The following is a 25,709-nucleotide window of genomic DNA, read 5'->3' as shown; positions in this document are numbered from 1 at the left end:
GTGAAAGTAGCTATTTCCATGATTCTAAGTTGCAGAAAAATGAAGGGACTGTCCTCGTGAAAACTCCTTTTGAGTCCAGGAGTGGGAGGGGGTTTCCCTTAAAGGGGATTGGCAGCTAAGGCATTCTGAATGTTCTCCATTTCCTGAATTTCTTGCTACAGAATTTCAAAATAGAATATTTTGATGCTTTCTGGCTCACTGCTTTCTTCATATCCCAATCTGATGACAATGGTGGTGATGGTAATGGTGATGGTAATGATGAAAATGGTGGTTTTATCTTCGGCTGTTTGTCCCTCTAAGCTGGAAGAGCCTCATTTCCTGCTCTACTTGGAGCAGTCCCTAGCACATATGGACTATGAATTCAGCTGGCTATGTTGGTTTCCTTCCTAGGGATAGGCTCTCTTCTGTATAATATGTGCTCTTCATGTCTAGTGTGGGTCTCTATCACACACATGTGCTAGCTGGGCCAGGTGGTGTTCTATGTGCTTTCCACTTTTGTACATTTGTTCCTCCCAACAACTCCACCAGATATTCCCATTGTAGGGTTTTAGAAACAAGCACAGACAGGGTTAGTAGCTTTCTCAAGGCCACACATCCAGTTGAAACCAGAGCCAGACAGACCACCAACAGCTAGCTAATCCTCCTTCAAGGTCTGAGTCCTCAATGCATGCTGCACCTCATCTCTCTTCCAGTGTCTACTGCTTGCTTTCTTATCAATCAATATATTTCTGTGTTAGAAAATATTTTGAGACAGGCTCAAATGTAACCTAGGTTGACCCCCTCACTCACTATATAGCTTGAGGAGAACGTGAACTCATAATTCTCCGAGATAGGCCTCCCAAGTGTTAGTATTATGAAAACCATTTGCCACGTGCCTTGGTACACAAATTCACTTTCTTCTTTAGATTCTTTTTATTTTTAAGAAGAAGGTGCTTTGGATTTCAAATAATTTCCAAATGGATTACTCTGGGAAAATACCAAGCATAGAACTCTTCTTAGGACATCTTTAAGTAATTCATTATTATAAATGTAAGCATGCACTGTGTCCTCAGTTGGACAGTGAGTCTATCTCAGCTATGCAAGACTAGTCTAAAAATATATGATGGTGAGATTCTGCATGGCTGACTGTGACGAGTGTGTCCTTTGCTTGCCCTGCCAACATCTGGTCACTTAGCTATTTGTTGATGACATGGGCTGCTTAACAAAGCATGTAATTACAACACAACATTTGATGTGGGACAAGTAACATTTACGCAAGAAAGAAAAGGAATGCATGCTTATGTTTGTGCTTATGAAGTGACAGTTTGGGATATGCGCTGGATAGTTTTATGTCAACTACATACATGCTAACGCTTTCTGAGAGGACAAAATCTCAGTTGAGAAAATGCTTCCATAAGATGGGGATGTAAGCAAGCTTATATGGTATTTTCCTAATTAATGATTGGTGGGGGAGGGTCTGGCTCTTTGTGGGTAGGACTATTCTGGGCTGGTGGTTCTAGTTTCTATAAGAAAGCAGGCTGAGCAAGTCACGGGGAGCAAGCCAGTAAGCAGCACTCCTCCATGGCCTCTACATCAGCTCCTGCCTCTAGGTTCATGCCCTGTTTGAGTTCTTGTCCTGAACAGTGCTGTGGAAGTGTAAGACAGATAAACCATTTCCTCCCCAAGTTGCTTTGGTCATGGTGTTTCATACCAGCAACAGAAACTCAACCTAAGACAAGATACTTGAATTCTATTTTTTTTTTAAGTAGAAGAGTTTTCTCACCTTCTTAGTAAGCTTATGGCACATCAAACCTTGCAACGCAGCACTTAACATGAAAAATAATTTATGGAGGATATTTTAGAATTTGTCATATTTTTGTTAGGATAAGTCGCCATGTACATTGTTACCATGTTCTCCTATGATAGTTAACATACGGACATCTGTATTCAGCATAAGTTATGAATACGTCCCCTGTGATAAATTTCTGACTTGCTCTTAGAGAAAGCTCTGCTTCCTCATAAGCTACCTGTTTCAAAGGCTGACACAACTGTAATAATGTTTCTTTATATATACATGTATCCATATTATTACTGTTAAGATACTGATTCTGAATTTACCCAGAAGTAAAAAGCAAGAGAGCAGACATATTACTGTGAGTGTCTCTATGTAGTTTTGATATCCTTAGACTTGAAACAGCAAGTGTCTCGCTGATTGCTTTTATGTCCCACTGTCTCCTAAGTCTTCATCAAACTCTTATCTGAAATCAAGTTGCATATACTCTTGAACACTGAACCCCAAGACTGTCGGTTTGCCAGACTGTGATATGAAGAAAACAAAATGCCTGCAGTATATTTGAGTTTGAAATCTGCTATAAGGAACTTGGGAGAAAAAGCACATTCAGAATGCCTTATATGTTGGTTCTCTTTAAGGGAGAAGTTTCCCTACACTTCTGAAGTCAAAATGAGTCTACATGGCGACAGCTCTTCTGCATATTTGGGGCTCAGAATCACTAGAACAGCCGTTTCCACCTGGTCACTGGCTTGCGATAGAAATTGAGTCAGGGTCACACTTCCTTACAGAACATGCTTGGGAGGAAGAATTTTGAGAAAAAGAGTCCTAAGACTTATAGGAGACCTGTTTTGAGCTATATAAAAACAAAGATCCTAAACAAACTCAAGAACAGAATGGAATGGAGTGTGCTGTAAATCGATGGGGTTCTTGTCTGCATGGCTGTTTCCAGGCAAGGGCTGAATACCCCTGCATCATGGAACTGATATAGGTAACTCTGGCCCTGGCACTGAGCAGGCTTGTGAGAGTCTATGTTTGTGTTAGCAGTAGCCGTAAGCTTCTGTGTCTGCAGTTCATAGCTGTCTGTCGTATGGAACTACAGTACATTCACCTGAATGGTGCCTTAAAAGTAGACTGTATGTCAAACATATACAGGGAGGGCAAATCTACTAGAAGTAAAACGAAGCATTTTCCCATAATCCCAGCACTCAGGAGAGAAATAGGAGGACCAACATTCAAGATCATTCTAACAATATAGTGAATTTTAGGCCAGCCTGGGGCACATAGCATCCTAATTTTAAAAAATCTACTAATGGATGAAATACATGAGGTAAATGTAAATATCTTACCAGACACACATATTGTGTAGACTATGTGAAACTATTAGCAGTGCACTCTGATTTGACGGTGCAGCTCCACAGTGCTCCGAGGGTTCTCAAATGGGGAGGAAATGGTTTGAAGTTAGGGAAACATTACAAAATGACAGATCCTTTAAAAATTGAATTTATCAGAAAAACTACCAACTCGGCATCACTGACATCATTTCCATTAGCTATTTAAGGGGAGAAAATTGCTGTGATAAATTAAAGCTCAGCTGCCTGCGACTTGACGCAAGCTCAGTTTTAGAGTTCTGCTCAGTAGCAGCTGTAAACGAAGCGACTGTTTGAAAGCCGAAAGTAGGAAATTATGCAGCCTCTTTAAGAAAGAGAACTTTTTCAAACTGTCCTGGGTGAGTCACTATTTCTATGATAACTCACGAAATGATCGGCTGCATGCCTTAGGTTTATGAAGTCACAAGTGTGGTATTCGTCTAAAATGCAGAATATAAACGTTTTTCATGGTTTGAGTGACTTCGCCACCCATCAAACTCTCCCTTCCTTTAGAGGTGTGATATAAAACATAAGTAACTGTGATGATGGGCAGTCAACCTGGGTGGGGTTTTCTCATGTAACTAATTGCTGAGACTGTAAAGATGTTCATCATAATTACATATCTTTCCGAGTAAACACACTGTAGAGAGATGAATTTCACCTGGACCATATGAAGTGCTGCATCCGAGTCCTGGGAATCAACCACATGTACAGGATTGGTTATAGGAACTGACTGCATAGGATCGAATGAGACTTAAGTATGTTAATTATCAGAAATTCCCACACAGGCAGCGAAAGGAAAACGAACTAGAGATGTGTTAATATCATCTGGCAGCTGGAAAATGATAACTAGGATTTAATTACATAATTCTCATGAGATTGAGTCAGATCATTTGAGGCACCTTAGGAAAGAGGTAGATTAATTGGGAGTTGGATCTTGGGAGCCCCTGGGAAAGTACAGAAGTCCAGCCCTTTAGTCCATGTGGACGTGTGGAGGATTGGAAGCTAGTGGAGGCTGTGCTATCTCATCGGGAGCTCTGTCTTGTCAGCTAGCCTCTCTTGCTGCAGCTACACAGATCCAGCTCTGGGACACAGGTTTGGGGGTTTGGTGAATAGAACAATTTTCAACAGAACTTGCAATATTTAGAGCATGTGATGTCCCACATTGAATGATCTTTTAGTAGTAAAAGTTTTCAAGAAAACCTAAATGTGAATCCAGAGAGGCCACAGAAGTCTTGAGAACGGTACTAGACAGCTTTTAAAAATGGTAAGATTCACAAACGGATGTTTGCTAAACAACGACAAAATAGCCTATTTCCCGGCACTGTAATCCTGGTAACTGCTGTACTAATAGTTAGGTGGGCAGCCAGCTCTGTCTATAAACTCCTGTGAGGAGTGTAGCTGCATGAGAATACTGATAAACTCATTTATTTACTAAAAGTTTATTGCATCTCTCTCTGTGCTAGTCACTCTGATAAGCACAGGATATTAAAAGATGTGTAAGATATCAAAATGGCTTCCAAGGAGCTCATATTGGTGACAAATTCTTGCTAAAGTTCACTATCTTCGTTTCCCCGAAAGGACACTCTGTTTCTTCTTGTTGAGTACTGTCCTAATCCTTATTTTTGCTTAGTTCCATTTCCCAGTGTCAAACAATTTCAAGGTCACTTAATAAGCTCGTCATCATTAGACTCAGTGTGCATTGAATTTGCTTTTTGCTTTTCTTTCTTCTGGGTATTGCTTTCATTCATTCCTATATTCTTATTTACTTATGTGTTAGTCACTGGTTGTGAATCGGTAATGAATTGGTGATTCTTTGATGCTGATTTTTTTTCAGATGTTATAGTGGGATGTGCACATTCAGGGAGTTGAAAGTTGTGTGTTTCAGTAAGGGAAGTCAGGCAATAGATGATTACTCAAAATTAAATAGCAATTAAAAATTGTGAAAGAAATAAGATGATTGTAAAAGCCTAGAGTAAGGGAAGATTTCCTGTATGACTTTCTTTTTTTTTTTTTTTTTTTTTTTTTTGATTTTTCGAGACAGGGTTTCTCTGTGGCTTTAGAGCCTGTCCTGGAACTACCTCTGTAGACCAGGCTGGTCTCGAACTCACAGAGATCCGCCTGCCTCTGCCTCCCGAGTGCTGGGATTAAAGGCATGTGCCACCCGGCCCCTGTATGACTTTCTTTTATTCCCCGCCATGTTGTCAGATTTGGCTGTCACCTTCTGAGGCATCTTTCACAGGCCCTCTCCAGCCCAGTAAAGAGCAAACCAGTAATCATAGCAATGGACAGTATTGGGATGATCTATTCATTATGGAGGACTAGGCTTGACCTATCTGAGAATTTTGCCTGTATGTCAAATATTCCCTTAATTGGAATATTTAATGATGATTATCAGATCATAGGCCATATCAGATAAGTCAATCATTTGAGTCTATACAAAATCAGAATCTTTCATTTAAAAACAATTCGTGACCTAAAGTAATTCATGGCACTGGAGAGACGGCTCAGGGTTAACAGGGCATGTGAATTTTGCAGAGGACTAGAGTTCAATTCCCAGCACTTGTAAACACTCTGGCTTCCTTGGGCATCTGCACCCATACACATGTATCCTCACACAGACACACACACACATGCTAAAAATAATTAATAAATAAAATAATCTTTAAACTTTGACACATTCTTACTGCCCTTCACTTGGTCAGTTGTGCCCTCTAAATTTAACCTTGCACATTTGTAGCCCTGCGAGTTCTCAGTTGTTGAGGATCTCCCCAAACTGCTGCCAAGATTTAAGGCAGATGATAAAACTGAGGTTTTTAATCTTTTGTTTGAGGGTATTTGAGATAAACTGCAACTTCTGAGATCCGAAGCTAAACGGCAGCACTGGGATGAGAGCATTATCTTGTTACAGCCTCTCAGGCAAATTTAACTGTCAGCCCGCAAAATGGAGGAGGAATTGAAAGCAGTGTTTAGCACACCCCTGAGTGGCTCTAATCCTTATGTGATTTCGAAGGTTGCCTACAAGCAGAAGCATGATGCTGAGAAGGGGCTCTCGGATTATGCCCACATGAAGGAACCTCCGGAGGTGAGACATGCCATGGAGGTCAACAGACACCAGAGCAATGTAAGAGCTAATCTTTTCTTTCTTTCTTTCTTTCTTTCTTTCTTTCTTTTCTTCCTTCCTTCCTTCCTTCCTTCCTTCCTTCCTTCCTTCCTTCCTTCCTGTATTTCTTTCTTTCCTTCCTTTCTTTTTTTGCAATTTTTTTTTGGAAAAGTAGGGATTTAGGATTATTTTGTTGAGATTAAAATATTATGGCACACTGGTCAAATAAATAACATTTATTTGAATTATTCTGATGACTGTCGTTAAACCCTTTGTTGGATACCTTTAAATTGTGAGGCATCTCGGGCACTGTAAATTTTGCTTTGTGTAAGACACATGTGGATTCTGGGACCACTTTGGTTCTCAGCGCTTACTGAATTTCCTTTACCTTGTGTGGAAGTTTGTGGTCTCTACTCCAGAATGGCAGGAGCGCTAGAAGAAAACCCAGCTGTCATCAGTGGCCCCAGAGGAAATACAAAGTTTTAGGGTTCCCCGCTGTACTTTATTTTAGAGTGCTTAAGCTTATGGGGTTCAAATTGTTGAAGGTAAGATATGAACTATGAAAGCTGGTTCCTAGTAGGTTAGGAGCAGGCGCCAAGTGGGAAGAAGCTAGAGAAAGCACATTCCTTCTTTGAAGTTACCAAGTCCTTTAAGGCTTTCATGCATTTTATCAATTATCATTATCACTGTGGCTTAGAAACAGAAATTTCTGCTAAAATAATACCAGAATTGTGACTTTTATCGCCTCCAAAAATGTATGAACTAATGGTTAGGATCTTGGTGGGTTTATATGGGCACTGATTCGTCCTGTTGTCCTAGGTGGGGACAAGATGTCCTTCACCTGTTCTTAGAGACATTCCTGATGTTTTCTCATCATCTCACACAGAATCTGCTCTACCATGTGGTCCTCTTTGTAAGGTCTATATAAACCCAGAAGCTTTTACTTCAAAAGAAACAGTTTCTTCTGCTGACTGCCTTTAGGGGCTAGTCTGGTGGAGTATCCATGGTCTAGTTGCTGGCCTCATCCCTGTGGCCAAACAGTTGACAGAAGCAGCTTTGGGGAGGAAAGAGTTATTTGATTCATGGTTCTAGAGGAACTGAAGTCCCACGTTGGAAGGGAACCAGTGGTTCTGGAGTGACTGCATCCGTGGTGGTAGGACTAGAAGATGTGTTTATATGATCTCAGACAAGAAAGCAGAGAGATCTAGACAGGATCCAGGGAAAGACATTCAAAATCCCGCCACAACCCATCTACTTCTGTTGGTCAGGCCCCATTTCCTAAATGTTCCATAGCCCCAAAAGGCATGTCTCACCTCAGACTTGCCACCAAGCATCCAAAGCAGAGTCTGTGGGAGACGCTTTAGGCTCAAACACTACAGCAGTTTCTTTGTGCAGTGTTCGCGATTAAATGGTATTAAATTGAAGAAGGTCAGTGTTTAAGTGAAAATTAGAGTGAGTCTTGACATTATGACCCAAGCATGTAAGCCACTCACCAGTGCTAAAGTGTCCTCATGGATACCTTAGTGCTGGTGGGAGCTGGAGAAGCTGAGTTCCTGCAGTTGTTAGAGGGTGGTATTTTAAGAGGAGGGTTTCAAGCGTTGTTTGCTTATTATAGAGGGACTATAATATTCATAATACTACTTACCCAGCTCAGCCACATGCCACTGTGCCAAGGCTGGTCATTTCCAGTTCTTAAAAGAACTCTGTTGTGTCACATTTTGTAATACAAATGAAATCAGACCAAAGAAATCAAACTCCCAATTCTACCTTTTCCATTCTTCACTGCTGCCCCCTGAAAGGCCACTGGCAATTAGTCAAGATTTTACCTGGGAATTAAAAGGGTGGGAGCAGTCTGGGTTATCATCTAAATTCAGGTACTCTGTAGGGAAGAAAATGGTTCAGATCTTGGCGTTTCCTCTGTCTGACATTGAAGAAATCTTGAATTCAAATACAAGCCTGGAGGTTAGAAGATGGTCTGGTGGGCTGGGGGTGGGGCTAGTGTTCCATGCATCCCCAGAAGCCCGGTCTAACTCTGTTGTTCACTGAAGTTCAAATACTGAAGTTCCTTATCAAAAGATCCAGGCTTATTATTTTAACTCTGTCTTTTCCTTGAAAAGGTCTGTGATTGAGAGCTTGGGGGAATGGAGCCTAAAACCTCCTCCTCCTCCATTCGCCACTGTGTACTTATGGGAAAAAGATGTGTTGACTTACATCCCTCTGCCGACTTGGCTCAACCTTTACATGCAAAGTTTGTACATATAATAGGCTTTAGAAACTGTTTAAGACTATTTACTCAGATTTAAAGTGAAAATGATATTTGTATTCTATCTTGAGGTAGCTGATATTCTTCCTGAGCCAAGCCTCGTAGAATAATACATTTGCTGTCCTTACAATATGAAATTTAACACAGGCCTTGGAAGCCACAAGGAGAGCTAGGACATATACTTCCTGCTTTAGGACCAGATATAAAACATAAAAATCTCTCGGGAACTTCAGTCTGAAGAACTGTGACACAGAATCTGCTAGTAGAATTCTGTAGAATTACTCTTCTGCAATGGGGAATGTTGCTTTTCTTTTGGATATAAATGGCTTAATATCAAATAAAAACTAGGATCTAGGGAGATGGTATGGTGGGTAAAGGCTTGTTGCCAAGCTTGATGACGATGATCTGAGTTAGATCCCTGGGGCCTACATGGTGGAAAGGGGAGAACTGTGTCTGACCGCCACATGTATGCTATGGCATAGGTACACACGCATATACACATGCGCACACACATACATACACACACACACACATGCACACACACATACACACACATACACGCACACACAGAGACAGAGAGACACAGAGAGAGGAAATAGTAATAAAAATAAGTATTGGATTATTCTATAAACAGTGAAGGTCAGCTTGTTAGCCTTGTTAGCTTTTCTGTATCCACACAGATATGTCAGTTTTCTCAGATCTGTTAACCAAGAGGCTGGGTAGGCAGCAGTACGCTGGAGCCTGAATAGCTGCTTTTTTCCTGCCCTACCTCTTATTAGGATGCTCATCAGTGAAGATGCTGAAGAGTGGTTTCCTTTTTCGGTTTTTCTAGTTAAATATCTACGAAAAAACAAAAGATTCTGATGGTTTAACTAGATTTGCACCTTTAAATAACTAAGAATTCTAAGAAGAGCAGTATTTGGGTGGGGGTGGGTAGTGGTAATCTCTTGCCTAACTCAAAATTTTAGTTGAGTGATTACAGAAAATGAAAAACAACCCTTTTCATGATGGTCTCCACTAGAGCGCACATTAGAGAGGTAGTTTGGCATTAGATCATGACAGAAATGTTTGCTTTGCCAAATAGCGCGGATGACCATAAACAGGTTACTTGTCTATAGAGCCCAGCTCTCACATCTCTCAATGGGGGCAATGGTGCTACTTATGCCCAAGGGTTAACTTGAGTTTTAAATGAGATGATATCCATGAAGAGCTCCACAGAGGGGCTCCTTGCTTCATGAAAGAGTAGGCCTATCTGGCTTCCTCCAGCCTTGAGAGTTTAGAGTGATATGACAGTTAACTCAAGCCAATAAAAAGAAGTTCAATTTTTTAAAGGGTCAAGTCACTAGGAAATAAATATGAAGAGTGTATTAGGTCAGAAAGGCAAATTCAAAAAGGTCCCCAAATCTCTCTCTCTTGTTGATACTATCATCAAAAAATGATTCAAAGCAGCTGATCTAAATCCTTTCTCATTTTAAGGGATGTGCCCCTGGCACATTTTTCTAATATAATTAGAGAAACTGGAGGTATTTTTCTCCTGTGATTTTTTCCCCCAAAAGATGGGTTTGTAATGAAAACCTCAGTTCCATTATTCCGTCTCATCAATCTTCCAGAGACGGGAGCCGGCCAAAGTCGGGCAAATCTCAACTAGCCGGTTTTACTTTTCTGAGTTACATGGCTCGTGGTATGACAGGAATGGTCAGTTTTCCCAAATTTGTATGGCTAATCAGTTCAATGTGCATTGAAACATTCTCAGTGTGAGAAATTATGTTTAAGACTTAATGTTTTTCCCAAGCACGATGTATGTACTGTCTGTCTTAAGATTATTAAAACTTATCAGCTGTTAAGTTTCTGTCCCATCAGAAAGTGAAAAAGCTTGCAGATAATTCAGTAAAATAGAAAAGTGATCGTGGCTTTCTGAGGTTCTCCATGTGATTTACAATAACAATGACTCAGGATTTGGCATTAAAAATAGGTACATTAATGTTTGGTTCATCTCTCAGAGAGCATCATTAGAATTACCTATTCTTCAGAAGGCTGTGGTGGTAATGAGATTAAATTGTGAATAAGAAAATGTTCATTAACTATCTAATTACTTATAAACAGTGGCAACAATAGTGATAGATTGTTCTAGCTATCACTATAGTTTATTCAGTCTTTTAGAAAATCAAAGTTATTTTCTCTCGGCTGTATGGCATCAGACCATATCTCTACTTAAAGAATTTATATTCTGTCAGAGAAAACAATGCTTAAGTGAGAGTAAGGAGGGGCTTTCAGGAGGCTGTGGTTTAGCCAGTGGTCCTAGCTAGTATGTACGCGGTGCCGTGTTTAGTCTGCCGTGCTTAAACAAAAACAATCTCAGTCTATGTGCCAGTTTGGTGGTATCTAGATGGGTACTCTGATAGCAGCATTTCTGATGGTTATAGAAGGTTTCCTTTAGAGCAATTGAACTCTGGCCTCCTTTAACTCTCTGTAGGCCTTGCTACTCATTTCTCCTCCATCAACCTAAGAAGTCTTCTTTCTTGTCTAGTTTTGCCTCCCTCCCAAGAACTATTTGGATCTTCACTAGAGTAGCAGAGTGGCTGCCTCTGGTCCAGTTAGATTTGTCACCATCAGGTCTGCCTGCTTGCACGGTGTTTGTCCTCTGCAGGCATCATCCATCTGAGCCTCTCTCTCCCCTCCAAGACCATCCTTCACCTTCTCTTCAAGGACCATCCATGGCAGCTTTGCTTCTGTTCAGTTTGTGAATTCCCCAACCAGGGAGTCTCACATGACCATTGTATAATCCTGAAGCTGTTGTGACTCCCTATATCCATGTCTGCCTGTATTTGGAGAGCAAATGTTCGTTTTCTTTCTGCTTTCAAAATCCCATGGGTATTCCCATTATCAGCCCATTCTAACCCACAGCTAACAAAAGGAGGTGTTGGAGGATATGGTTCCAGTCCCAGCAGGAAGTCTCACTACAGTCCAGTTGAGCTTAGACAATCCTCAACAGGGACAGGGATTTAAAGAGTTCATGGACATAAACTATTTAGCATAGTACGTGACACACTGAGCATACCACACGGATGAAGGAACTCACAAAAGACATGGCCCTTATGCAGCAGAAACAGAAATACTGAAAGGAGAGAATCCATGGAGACTAGTAGAAGTACATGGAGATGAGAGACGAGGGTGGAGCTGGATATAGTGAGACAGGGGCGAAATCCAGAGCCAGACCGTTGGTGGAACCCACGTCTTTATTGGAGGTGATAAAGGACAGATGTGATTCTGCAGAAAATCCTGAATGGATGTCTCCAGGGTTAGTGACATGAATCCATCTATGTACTTAAGTAAAAATGGGAAGTTTTCTGATGATATACAGACTTACGTTGGTATCCACGGCTTATAATTTTTGTACGTACAAAAATTCATAGATATTCAGGTACTTTATATAAAACAGTATTATTTGCATATGAGTTTTGTATATCTGCTCCCATATTTTAAGCAACTTCTAGATAATTTACCATACTGAATATAATATTTAAATGCTAGATTAATGGTAGTTGTATTGTGTTGCTCAGGGGATATTGACATAATTTTCTTTTGCAAATATTTTTAATCTACAGCTGAATCCAAGGTGCATAGTTATAATTGAAGCTGGAGGCCCCAGCCATAAATAGAAAGCTTAAGCTTCCTTCAGGCAGGTTGGACACAGACTCGCTTATGTCCTCACAAGAAGCCCCATTACTGGTTCTGTCCAGTTCTATCCAGTGTCAGTTCCGACTGACCCTGTCTGTGAGGACTTGAAGAGCCAGCTGCGATGTCCAACTGGTCATGTCTGGCGCAGCTAACCCCAGAGGAAAGAAGGCTGGCATGTTATCCCGCTTCCTCAGGCCCTGTGGGTGACTCTAGTCCTGGTTAGTCCTAGTCCTGGTTTCTAAATGGGTGTGCTCCTTGGTCAGACAGCCTGGGTGTAGGAAGCCTCCACTGCATTTGTGAATTCTGCCTAACCACATTGAAAGTCTGGAAAGCACTTTCCATGTAAGAAATGCTAGGGTGCGGGGCCATGACGCAGTCTGTAAAGCACTCACCTCCCAGTGATGAGGACCAGATTATGGACACTCAGAACCCAGAGACGGAGCCAGCGTAATGGCACACACCTGTAATCGTAGTGATGCATGGCAAAATAGGAGGTGGAAACAGACGGATCCCAGCTACTCCCAAGCTAGTTAGTCTGGCCTGTGTGGTGATGTTTCATGCCGATGAGAAACGCTGTTTAGAGATACCTTCACCTGTACACACACACACACACACACACACACACACACACACACACACACACGCACTCACGCACGACAGGAGGTCATACTGCCACCCCCCACATTGTCAACCATCCTAGCAGATGGTGTGATTGGCAGCTTGCCTCCTGAGTGTCCTGGCCGGCAGCCTCCCTTTCCTGTGGCACTTCCCTCGCAGCGCTGCCGTGGAAGATGGTGAACTGGCTGCTGTGCTTTTCTCCTGCACGGCTCCGTGGTGTCCTCTTGTTTGAATCTGCAGCTCATGTCAATCTTAATATTTGTTTTGAGTCGCATATGCTGGCCTCTAATTTGCAATTTACATGGATGATGGGGCCCTATTCACAGCCCTGCTCCTGCCGCCTTTGTACCGCTCACCTCTCTTCACGCCATCATTAGGCAGAACAGCATATAATTAGGTAACCCGTGTAAAGCTGGGGTTTCTCAAAGGTTGTAGCTCTTTTCAAAAAGTGTGGGTTTCCATCTTTCCCCCCATTTTTCTCTAGACAAAAAGCCATGTTCCCCCCCCCCCCCGGTGGCTTTCCAATGAACGGAGAAACGTAGAAGCAGTTAGTCGTGGAGGCCGGTAATAATTCCGGTTTGTTTTCACCTGAGAACAGGTTTTTGTTTACATAGCTCGTGTTTAACTCAGTGTAGGCTGGAACTGAGCTGTTGTCCTTTGCAGATGAGTGTTTTGTAGTCGGTGAAATTGCCCTGCCCGAAGAGTTCCGAACATTTAAAACCCACCCCACAAAATAATTCAGTGTTCAGTGAATTTTTATATGTCTCTTACTACTTGTATGCGTAAAACCTACCCAAAATTACTGGTTAAGACAAAGCTTATGAGAATCTAAGTGATGAAGAAAAGAGATGTTCTTGATGAAATTACACTAATTGTGTCTAAGCTGTGTTCACCTGTCAGGCAGGTTCATGATTGTAAGTGTAGTTTTAAAAGATAGTCTTGGCGTTAAGACAAATGCAAACTCACGAAAGATAAAGCAGACGCTTTGCATTTCTCTGAAAGGAAGTCACATGGTGCACTGGAAACCCACTGAAGTATTAATGTACGATTATTTTTACTCCCAGTGATTGCCTTTGAAAAAGTGGGAAATACAGTGGGAACTTTTATAAACTCTGAAAGGTGAAAGGAAAATGACAAGCAGGTCAATATCACCAATATTGGATCATAGTGATTAGTTAGGAATTTGTTGAAATCAGATACTTAGGCCCCGCTTGCCCACATTCTGCTACCGAGGATTGTAAGTGGATCCCAGAGATGTAACGAGGAGTCCATAGGCTGCCATTGCAGAAAGTTTGCTGTCAGCATAAGGAGTGTGTTGTGCCGCTTGTACAGGTGACCCAGTGATCCATGCGTCTGTATTATACTCTTTTATGTTCTGAAAAAATAATAGATTTTAAAAATGACCATATACTTTGCATTATAACTTTGGCAGAACACATTCTAGTAGACAAGTCAGCCTGCCTCTGGCCACACTGCCAGACAGAAGTGCATCTGACTGCTAGGACTATAGATTTCATGACACAGAGAAGCAGGCGATGAGGAGAAGTTGGGCATCCCCACTGCCGTAGTTGTGGTCTAATCTTTCCACCCATCTGCCAGTCAAGGTGACAGGAAGAAGCCACACAATCCAAAGTACTTCACATTTGTTAACTCTTGTCTGTTTCTCTCTTTTAATCTCTACTTTTCACCCCGTGACTGGCTTGTGCCTAATACGCACTCCCAGCAACAAGATTCCTTTATATTACTGTCCTTCGTTGGTAGAATTAGATCACAGTAGTGATGTAACCTATTAGGAGATGAGTGTCTCCCAGGCATGAATAGCCGAGGAGTTCAGTTGGGAAGGAGGAAAAGGGTATAGTCGCTAGGGTGGAGGCTGCTTCATCACCTGCCCTCCCTGGGGGAGTGATAATGTGTATTTGTCTGCATCTCCTGGATGGATGCATGTGAGATGGATGGGACCAAGGATGTTGTGTGTATGCAAGGCTATCAGCATACACACTTAGGTAACAAAACATTTTCATAGAGCGCTGTATAGAAAAATACTTTCAGATTGGTTTGCGCCCTATTTTATAGTGTGTATCTATTTCAGAATTGATGAGACATGGGAGAGTATAAAGAGTAAATATACAAGTGAAATGAATGATGAGCAAATATACAAGTGAAATGAATGATGAGCAAATATACAAGTGAAATGAATGATCTGCGCAAAAATCATGAAAAAGTAACATAAGGTCAATGTGCTCTTAAAGCTGTCGTGGCAAGGAGAAATAATTCTATACAAGTGAAGGTAGCTAAATGGAATGACTAATCTATTCTCTTTTCCAATCAAAACTGTCTCTTTCGTCAGATTTCTTATAGAAAAGATGTGCAGGACACCCACACATATACAGCGGAACTTGAGAGACCGGACATCAAGAAGGCTACTCAGATCTCCAAGATCATAAGCAATGTAATTTATCTCTCTGAGTCTTGTGCAGATGTGACTTCTTTTTTATTTTGAAGGAAGAGAGAGCACACCATTGTGTGGGTTGGGTGGTTAATACAATTAACATAATAAAATCATTTGAATCGATGACATCTCGATTTTGTCCTGAGTTATCCATTAGGTGATGTAAATTTGGGGGGTTGTGCATGAATTTCCCATGTTCGGCTCAACTCTGTCTAGAATTAGCGTATTTTTAGAGGTATATGGCCTTGGAAGCCAGACTTGTCAGGCTTCTGATCCCACTTCATCTCTACCTTCTCCCATCCAGGGAGCTCAGCTTGGCCTCTTCCCATCTGTTGCTGGTGATTTGCCGATTCTCTTCTAACAGCATTTACTTCTGCACTTGCCCGGCATGCCATGGCTGTGTCTTATCTCCTGGGGTACTCTTCCAAGTTCATGCCCTTTTGCTTGAGCGCACCAAACATCCTGGTTAAAGCTAACTATTGGACTAGCATAGCCCACGCCCCTTAAAATCGATAAAGAAACGAACTCGATTCAACTGCTAATACCTGTTTCCATGGACAAAACAGTAAATGCTATCTATCTGTGTGAACCATGCAGAGTCTCAACTCTCGAGAAAAGCCCCTAGTAGTTTTTAGAAATAAGTATAAAGATGATGATGACTGGCTACTTAGATTAAAACAAGTAATTCTGCTAAAAGTTGAATTTACTCAAGTAGTTATAAAAAAATTTCTGCTTTAGCAGTCACTATTTTAGTATTCAGTTTGCTACATGAAATATTTTTAATGGGCCGTGGGACTATTATATTTTATTTTGACTAATGTTAACGTAATTTGAGGTAGAAATATTAAAATTTTCTCATTATTCCCTTTAGGCGGAATACAAGAAAGGGCAAGGCATAGTGAATAAAGAGCCGCCTGTAATCGGAAGACCAGACTTTGAACACGCAGTGGAAGCCTCTAAGCTTTCTAGTCAGGTAAGCCTTCAGCATGCTCATCCTTCAGTGGTTTTATTCAAAGGTTTTCTTTCAAGGAGCATGGAAAATATTCCCAATAGATAATATTTTTAATTGTAAGAATAAACAGAGGCAATGTTTCTGAAGCTACTTCAGCTAGGATTGCAATAATCACGAATTTTAGTGGAGGAAAAATTGTTTAATTTTCAGAACAAGGTCAAATTTTCTTTCCTCTGGGCTCACACCCGAGCCTGTGACCCGAGTCAGGCCATGGTGTATTTCCAGAGAGAGTGAGAGCTGAGACCAGAAGTCATATTTTTATGCACATATACACAAAATAGACACACATACAGTTTTAACTTAGTAATAAAATATTTTCTCAATTTAAAAACATTTTTCCTTAATTAGAAAGCAAAACAGGCAAGAGATAATACAGAAAACCTTGAAATCTGGTTTCAGAATATGAGAACTGAAGAGTCCACAAACCTGAAATACAAATAGATTGGGAGTTTAGCAGGTTAAAATTTCAATTTTCCCAGAATTATCATATAAATGCCATTCAGTTTCAATTAGAATCCAAAAGGATTATTAAGAATATGGCTGCAATGAATTTCAAGTTTCTGTGGACATGAGTTGCCTGAAAGAGCCTTTAGCAGTGTGAGAACAGAGATCAGCAAAGGAGAAAAAATAGGAAGCCATTTGAATACGTCAGTGTGGGGTTGGTATATATTGAGAGGTAAAATAATCAATGGGCTAGAATGACATTCCTGAAATAGATTCCTGTATGTCTAAGAATTTAATGTATGGTAAAAGTATTGACTCAAGTCAGTGGGGGAAAGTTAGACCAGCTAATAAGTTGTCCTAATGTCACTGGGCACCCATTGTGGTGAAAGAAAATTGGGTGCACATTTTTAACCCTATACAAAAATGAATCCCAGGTAGATTAACATATGAATGCAAGCCAAGTGTGAGGCCACATTCCTGCAAGCCAAGTGTGAGGCCACATTCCTGCAAGCCCAGGACTCAGGACTTGTAGTGCAGAAGGTTTGCTGCACTACAGAATGAGACCCCACCTCAAAGCAATGCAAAGCTGAAATCAAACAAACCAATGCCAACGAACAACCCAAAAGATGGAAACATAATCACTAAAATATTATAGTAAAATTCAGGGGTCATTATATAGCACGTAAGATTTGTACTTTATCAAGACCAGACATCCAGAGGTTCTAATGGAAAAGTCAGACACAATGATTGCACGAAGATTAAAATCTCTGCTGCATGTGGCGACCCACGCTTGTCATTTCAGCTCCCAAGGGGCCGAGTCAGGAGGAGTGTGACTCAAAGGCCAGCCTGGACTACATTCTGAGACCCTGTCTCAAAACTCCCAAGCAAATAAGTAAATCAACAAGGGCGTTTATTCAGGAGGAAGTGACAGAGGCAGCAGTAATGCTAACAAACTTTGGTTAAAATGTGTTTATAATTTTTAGTTTGGGGAAGAATTCTCTTCTTATATTTCAAAATGGGGGCAATATAAATATATAAAAGTCTAAAATATGACAGAAAAATATAAAGTAAATCTTAAGTCTAGAAATATATTCTGGGCTCTTGGTTTGAGATTCTTGATAATATCAGTATAATGTTATTTTTTCCAACGTTAATTTTAAAGGCCCTATGTAATTTCAAATCAAATCCAAACAGTCTTTTCAAAACTGAGAATCAAGTTAAATAACCGAATAAATGAAAACAATCATAGAATTTGTACGGGCAGGGAAAAACTGGAAATAGTTTTTCAAATAATAAAATGAAGAACAGTTATCTCAAAATATTTGCAAAAGATTGATAATACACATGATAATATACTTTAATATTTATTTTTGTCCTAAGCTCCTTTTCATTGTATATATATATGTGTGTACAGACTGTACACCTGTATATAAAGAAGCCCCCGAAGGTCAGAAGATGATATGAGATGACTGGGCTTGGAGTAATAGGTGGCTGTGATCAACCATGTAACTGTGAGGAATCAAACCTGGGTCCCCTACCAGAGCAGTGAGTGTTCTGGGCTGCTGTGCTATCTTTCCAGTACCCTCACAAGTTCTTTAAGATGGAAACAAAACTGTCTAAGAGCTCAGTAGAAAATGAGAAATGAGGTGAACAGGATTCTGCAAAGAGGAAACACAAATGGCTAATAACTATGTGGAAAGATGCTCAGGTTTATCAGGAGAACAATAAATGCCAACAGTATTAAAATGAAATGTCATTTGTACCCATAAGCATTCTGTCTCTTGCTAGTGTGGGGGAGAAGGATGTGCTGTTGGAAAGGTTTTGTGGAGGTGGTAGTTTTGAACTAGGCTGGGTTGAAAGGAGAGAAATCTGTTCAAGAGGAAAGGCTGGCTTCTGTGAGAGATGAAACTCCCATGGGCCAGCTGGGAATGGTTGCAAGAACCACACAGGAAACGATGTACCACTTAAAAGTCTCCATGGCTGTCGTGGAGGAGGGAGGCGGAGAGAAGGGATGTGTGTGAGAGATGCACGGATGTAATTGTGACTTGCGTTAATTGTTTTACAGTTGGCCGTGCCTTTTGCTTATAAAACAGCTTTGTGGCTTGGGAAGCCTCTAGGGCATAGGAGGCTGAAGATATGCTCAACAATCTTAGGAAAGGCCTAAGATAGCTAAGATGAGCATCCTTAATATTGCTTGTTCTGAAGGCAAGATAGCTTGGACTTGCTTTGGGTTTATGTGTGTGTGTGGGGGGGGGGGGGGGTTGGGTGTCATAGACCACTTGTAGAGGTTAGAGAACAACTTTCATGATGTGGGTTCCACAGATCAAGCTCCGGCCTTTATAACTTCACAGCCAGTACCCTCCTGAGCTGTTTATCCAGGCCCCGCCCTGACTTTATGTACCTCCCTTTCTTTGCTGTGGATAGAAATTTCCCATCAGCCACACAGTAGATTGTACAGAAGCAGTGTGGTCCCTTTCAGTGAGTAGGAAACTTGTCAGTGGAGCAAGACCTTCTAGATGACACTATGATTCTGTTGCTTGCTTGCTGAGAGACCTGAGACATGCTGTTTCTCTGTTTCTGTAAGACTGAGCTGACAGCAGAGGCCCCTGCTTATTAGAATTGTGATTGCATCGTTAAAACGGTCACCCGACCCGCAGGTCCCACAACTCCATAAAATCATTTTTAAAAATAGATACTTGGAGCTTTTTCTCATCCTCCTTTCTTTTGGATGAATTCACAGATGGGGCAGAGCGACAGTCAGCAGTAGCACTCACTCAGACTCCACCTTAATTTGACTCCATCCAGTCCTTTCTGCAAGTCCTGAAAGAAAACTCCAGCCTGAGGATTTTCACATTTCAAAGTCAGTCCACAAGAGTGCTACCATTTGATACCACACCCCCTTGGGTTTTTAGAAATATGTTCTTTCAGTCTCAGATTAAGTAGCCACCAACTGATCAGATGCTTAAACCGGTTGCAGTCTGCAAGTTTTCTGTGCCCATCAGGTTTCTTCTCCTTTGGTCTTATGGTCTGTAGGTTTCTGAAAGGGAAAAGACGGGAAGCAGAGAATAGGAGTCCTGGAATGGCTTGCTTTATGTGTCTGCTCAGCTGCATCAACCTGGAACCAAGGCCCAAAATGCAGTTTTTTATTTTCACTAGTAACGTTGAAGGTCACACACTTACTGACCCCTAAGCCATTGGCAAAGGCACACACATACATTGTTGGAAAGGGCTCAGGAACTCAGTAAGCAGGGAAAAGAGGTGAAGTGGGTGTGTGGAGAAGGCAAAGAAGGGCAGTGGGCTGTGGTGTAATGGCAAGGCATGCCTGAGGAGGAAACGGCAACAGACTATGAGTGGAAGAGATGCTCACATTTGCCTGTCTGCTGAGCTCTGTGAGATTTCACTCAGGCCAAGCAACAAAAATGTGTACTCAACTATTATACTAACTAGAACAATTGCTTTAATCTTTCCTTCTTAAATTTTTATATTTATTTTAGGTGATTTGTATACAAGTGCATGCCTGAGCATGTGTGTGTGTGCGTGTGTGTGCATGTGTGTGTGAGTGCAGGAGCCAGAGGAACCCAGAAGTGTCTAATGGCTAGACATTAGAATGCAAATGGCTAGAGTTCTAGGCAGTTGCAAGTCACCTGATGTGGTTGCTGGGAACGAAAGTCTGGTCCTCTGCAAGAGCAGTATCCATTCTTAGATGAAACCATCAAAATTCTTTGCAGGATGATTTTGTATGCAGGATTAAATTCTTGGTTTAGTTTTATAGCACCAGAGAAATGGTATGCATATAATAATTAATATTTGTTACAAAATTGCATTTTTGTATTGATAAGAATGAATTTAAAACTTAAAAGAACCAATCTGGAAAATTTAGTAATAAATAGTATCCTTAAACTGTTAAGGGTATTAATTGGCTTGGAGATGCTCCCATTCTTCCTTCCTGGAAACACACACTCTGCCAGTCTCCTCACGCTGCCAAGCATTAGCTTAAATGTCATATCCCAAGTTGCCAATGTGAATGGATCTCTGTTCATTTCTGTGTAGTTCTTCATGTGGTTTGTATTAGTCCTGGATGGATTTGTCTGTGTTTAGAAAATTGGCTTGGGTGACTGACCCTATGGCAAGTTCTGTAGTCTAGGGCTGTTAAGTTATGCAGTTAAAATAGATTATAGTATTGATAAACATGTGGATGTCTATTTAAGGATTTGGATTCTTGACACTTGATACAAAGGTGAGATTATATTATTTTGAAAAGAAAATAAAGGTACATAAGTCTCAAGTCTCTGAGTTTAGTGCTCAGACCCAAATAAAACAGAAAAGAAAGTAAGAAGGAAAGAAGAAAGAAGGAAAGAAAGAAAGAAAGAGAGGAAGAGAAAGGAAGGAAGGAAGAGAAAGAAAGAAAGAAAGAAAGAGAAAGAAAGAAAGAGAAAGGCATAGATAACATTCTGCTTAAAATTCAGACTTAATATCTAATTGTTTCTATGATGAGTTCTATTTTAAATTCTTCACTGTTTTCCTTGTTCACTTGCAGTTCAATTTTAGTAAAGATTGGAAAGAATGGTATGTTGTTTTTTGTAATGGTTAAAGTCCACTCCTCAAATTTTTTATTTTTTCCTAACATCTCTTTTCATGGCTATGCTGAAGGTATGTTTTTCTCTCCTTGATGGCGCTAGGGGAATCTGAGCATAGGTGATGTCATGAGGGAGCCAAGCACCTGAGACCTGAAAACTGACGTGTTTAGAAGTCTCTCTTCCTAGTGGCATTGCTCCGTCTGGAGGCACTTAGATAATTAGTTTAAATTCTGCCGTCATAGCTTACCAGTCACAGTGGAAACTTCCTGAAGTCTTGCTATAATCAAGATTCCTTAGAAAACAGCCAGAAGTTTGATTTTACATAATAAATCATTCTATATATTTATTAGAAAGTGATGGAAATCTGAGCCACTATGTGTGACACTTGCAATGTAAATAAAGTAACTTCATTACTTCTTTCTAGAACTTCATTCATTTGTAAAACAATGGCGGTGGGTGGAAGGAGTAACATTTTATCTTAAAATCAACGCTTGTCTCCCCCCTCCAGTGGTCTCATAACTGGCAGGTACCTGCTTTGTTCCATGCTTGAGTGAGCAGTGACAGTCACGGCACTGCAGGGACCTCTCGGGAGCTGTGGGTGTGAACAGGGAACTAGACGTCAGCTTGTGAACTGGTGATTGAAAATGGAACAGAATGTTGAGCATGTCTGTTCAGTTAGTGAGGCAGACAGTTGGAAGGTGAAAGATTGGACCCACACACGCCACTGGATCCTCTTCATTCATGGATGTGCAAATCATGGAGAAGCTGTGAGGCAAGAACCAGCTGTACGTCGGCGCTTGCTCTATGTACTTTTATACAATGCAGCTATTTTGTGTTCATTGGTTAATGGTGGAAATGCTTTTGCTTCATGCACATCTTTTGAAATCAGATCACATAGACAACCAAGGTTTAGAACGCAAACAACTTTACAGCACTTTGTTTATTATTATATTTAATATACTTATCAGAATGTGGGCAAGAGATTGACAATTATTTCTAAGAAATATGTATTTACTTGGAAGAAGAAATGCCAGGTTCAGAAACAGATAAACTACCATTTTTGCTTCTCACGCCAACGTATACAATCTTTGCATTTGGTGTAACTGTGCGGCAACTCCCTGGCATACAAAGACAGTAGGAAATGTGCTGTGGGGGTTATTATTATTAGTCATCAGCTTGACAGAGTCTGGAAACACCTAGGAGATGGGTCTCTGGGAATCCTGTGGGGATTTTCTTCATTATGTTAACCGATATTGGGGTGACCCATTAAAATTGTGGGTGGGATTGATCTATGAGCAGAGGGTCTTGCACTGTATAAAATGGAGAAAGCGGGCTAAGGGGCGAGCATGCATTTATTCCTGGCTCTCTGCTGCTGTCCCATGGATGATACATGAGCAGCTATCTCTAGTGGCTGCCTCTGTGGCCTTCTTGCAGTGATGGACTGCAAGTTGGAACTATGACCTGGAAGAAATTCTTTCTTCCCCAAGTTGCCTTGGATTTTGGCGTATTTCATCACAGTAATGAAAGAAACTCAGACAGGCTCTCTGGGGCAAAAGGCAGAGGACCTACTTTCTCACTTACATAACAAGTTGGTTGAGGTTAGCGAACGAGGACAATTGATAGGAAACTTGGCCCGTCAGCGTGGCACAGCCCATCAGCTGGTTAGAGTTGCACAGCCACTGCCCAAGAGCAGTCCCTGTAAAGTGGCCGAGCAGAAGAAAGTGGGGCATGGAAAGGGAAGTGCAAACGTGAACACGGCCGAGTAAGAAGGATCCTTGAGTGAATGCCAGTTCAAGTCGTCTAGGAAATTTAAACTTTTTCTCTGATTTCAAGATGTAAAAACAAGCTAATTTAAAATCATTTTTTCCTTTTGGAAGTGCTTACCAATTATTTAAAATAAATGTATCAGGTAGCACAAATATCAGAAAATGATTTTTAAATAGAACAAGCAGAAGGTACTTTTTCAGTGTTGTATTCCCATCAAAGCTTTACCAGCTTGCCCTCATAGACACCTGGAAGGTATCCCTGAAGAAGACCACCGCCCCTAACAGGGCCACGAAAAGAGTCATTTTCCAATTCTGTTTAATAAGTACTACTGAAGGACAGAGCTTGAGGATAAATGTGCTTTATGAGCATATTACAAGAAAACAAAAAGTACAGTATTTTAGAAACATCATAAATTTATAGAAAAACAGTTTGGTTTTACTTTTGAAATATGTGCATGATCTTTCTGGCAGCATTCATCAAGAGCATGTGAGATACGAGTAGCTAAGGTGTTCTCTATCTATTCAGAGAGAGAACTGATCCCCACATTCTTGTCTATAATATGCATCCATATTGTTATTTATCCATGAAAAAATACCTCTAAGTTGATAACCCTTCTCTGGTTGTCTAATGACTAAAGAAAGAAAAAATTAGACTGAATTTTGAACATACTTTTTCTGCTGGATAGGTTGAGGAGTTAAAGCAGAAGAAAACTTAGACTGTCAGGAAGCAGATATAGAACGTTATAGAAAATCTGCTTCCTAAAACTTAGGCTTTGAACAATTGAGATATGGAAGTTGCAGAAAGTATAGTTTTAAAATGAATCTTTGAACAAATGAAATATGGATACTAACTGTATTCTTTATTTGGAATAATTCTCTGGAAAATCCGTTCAGTTTCTGGTTCCAATGACCCATTTTCTAAGTGTGCCAGACCTTAAGAAATGTGTGCTCTCACTTCTAACCGATCCTGGGTTCCAGCGGTACAGAAATGGGAGTCAACACGTGAAACATTCCTATTTTAAATGCATAATTCTCACGAGCAGAGTATTCGATGCCAGTTCATGCTTAATGGCATTCATGACCAATATTCAAGCAGCACATTAAATTTTCCTAAATGCCCCATTAAGCTTTATGGAGGAGGAATGAATATCAGGAATTTAAATTTTGCAACTATTCATTTGAAAGGTAGTTTTTATTTGATCTCTTAAACAAAAACCCATCGTGTTATTTTTCCCTCCGAAATATGTGACTTAATTCAGTCTGTCCTTTTCCTTTACGGCAGGTTAAATATAAAGAGAAATTTGATCACGCACTGAGGGAGCAGAGTCATTGCTACAACCCGCTGGACAGTGCCGCTTTCAGACAGCAGCAGCTCGCCACTGCCCTAGCAAGTGAAGTAAGTGGTAATCTACAGAAATTGCTCTCAATATCTTCTGAATCTTGTTTTCCTAGAACTAACTGTGTTGTAATTACTGATATTTAATCAAGATCATGTAATTTCCGAGCAATTTGTAGTTGAAAACACTGAAGCATATTTTCCTGAGGCTTTTCCCCCCCAGAAAAGTATATTATTATAATTTGCTATTAATGATTACTGATTACTAATTAGTTAATAAGTAGGAACAGTGGTATGAATAAAATTATTATGTCTGATCAAGAGTAGAAATAGATTATAGAGTTTTGCAGGAAAGAGATGTGTGTTATCACAAATTACTAGGTAGGACAACAATTAACTCATAATTATAGCCACAAAATGGGGTTTATTATAAAGCACTACCTGTTACATGGGGGTTTGTCAGAAAGAATTTGTCATTAATGTGCTGCTAAAGGTTTACAATTTCGTTCAGTTTTGTTAAGTGCTGTCTTTGTGGATTCATTTTCATGTTTTTAAAAGTAAGAAGAATTCATTTGATAGGAAATGATATTTCAAATTCTTACTAGGAGACATTGTATGAAAGCAAAAACATTGACAGACAGATCACCTTGTTATCCTTTAAATGTGCACAGACCCTTCCCACTCAGGAAAATTGAGAGGTTGCTCCCTGAGGCATCAGCTCGGCTCACCACTTCTCCTTGGGTCTGGCTCGTTTGTCATTTTCCTTAATGTTTAGAAAGTATTTATGGTCAATAACCAGTCTTGGTTTGTCTCTGCATGCTCAAGTGGGTGTTTTTGTCTTTCTGAACCTCCAGGGATGTCAGAATCATTCCTTTCCTGACTGATAAGATCTGAATGTATGCAGAGACCTTAAGCGAGTAGACAAGTTCATCTCAAAGGAAACTAGAACAGAGCCTCGAATGCTCAAGGCTGAGGGTCAGGTTGCCTTAATGTGATCCTATCCAGTCATGTAGAATCTTGTTATGCCTTCAATCTGTCTGTGCCTCTGTTTCCCCATCTGTCAAATAGGAATAAAACATTCAACAATTAGGGTGGTTGTAAAGATTGTTTCACATATACAAAGTGTTTTTAAAAGTGTTGTGCATACAGCTCATGTGTAATATGCTTGATACGGATATTTGATTCTTATTATCATATTAAATTTAAACAAAATAGGTTTACATAGCTACAGAATGCAAAGCTGCAGAATCTTAAAATTACAGTAAAGTAAAACTGAAGTAATTCTGTAGCCGTGTGGAAAGAATACAGCTATGATTCTCCTTATT

General features: G+C 40.5%; 1 protein-coding gene across 12 annotated transcripts in view; it reads left to right on the top strand.

The window, feature by feature from the left end:
• Nebl (nebulette) overlaps nucleotides 1-25,709 on the top strand; it is a 341,905-nt gene that overhangs the window by 245,736 nt on the left and 70,460 nt on the right. For 8 of the 12 annotated variants that reach the window (XM_050152674.1, XM_050152682.1, XM_050152677.1 and 5 more), the window contains 4 exons: nucleotides 6,152-6,262; nucleotides 15,148-15,249; nucleotides 16,121-16,222; nucleotides 24,331-24,444. The exons of 1 other annotated variant lie outside the window; for it this stretch is intronic. In XM_050152674.1, the coding sequence (XP_050008631.1) occupies nucleotides 6,152-6,262; nucleotides 15,148-15,249; nucleotides 16,121-16,222; nucleotides 24,331-24,444 (429 nt within the window). The remainder of the gene's footprint in view (nucleotides 1-6,151; nucleotides 6,263-15,147; nucleotides 15,250-16,120; nucleotides 16,223-24,330; nucleotides 24,445-25,709) is intronic. 3 more of the 12 variants (XM_050152679.1, XM_050152678.1, XM_050152680.1) reach the window with 3 other exon arrangements.

This window comes from Alexandromys fortis, unplaced genomic scaffold, assembly GCF_014885135.2.
Source record: "Alexandromys fortis isolate MF-2015 unplaced genomic scaffold, M_Fortis_MF-2015_v1.1 scaffold_54, whole genome shotgun sequence".
Classification (NCBI taxonomy): Eukaryota; Metazoa; Chordata; class Mammalia; order Rodentia; family Cricetidae; genus Alexandromys; species Alexandromys fortis.
This window is presented reverse-complemented; position numbering and strand designations above follow the sequence as displayed.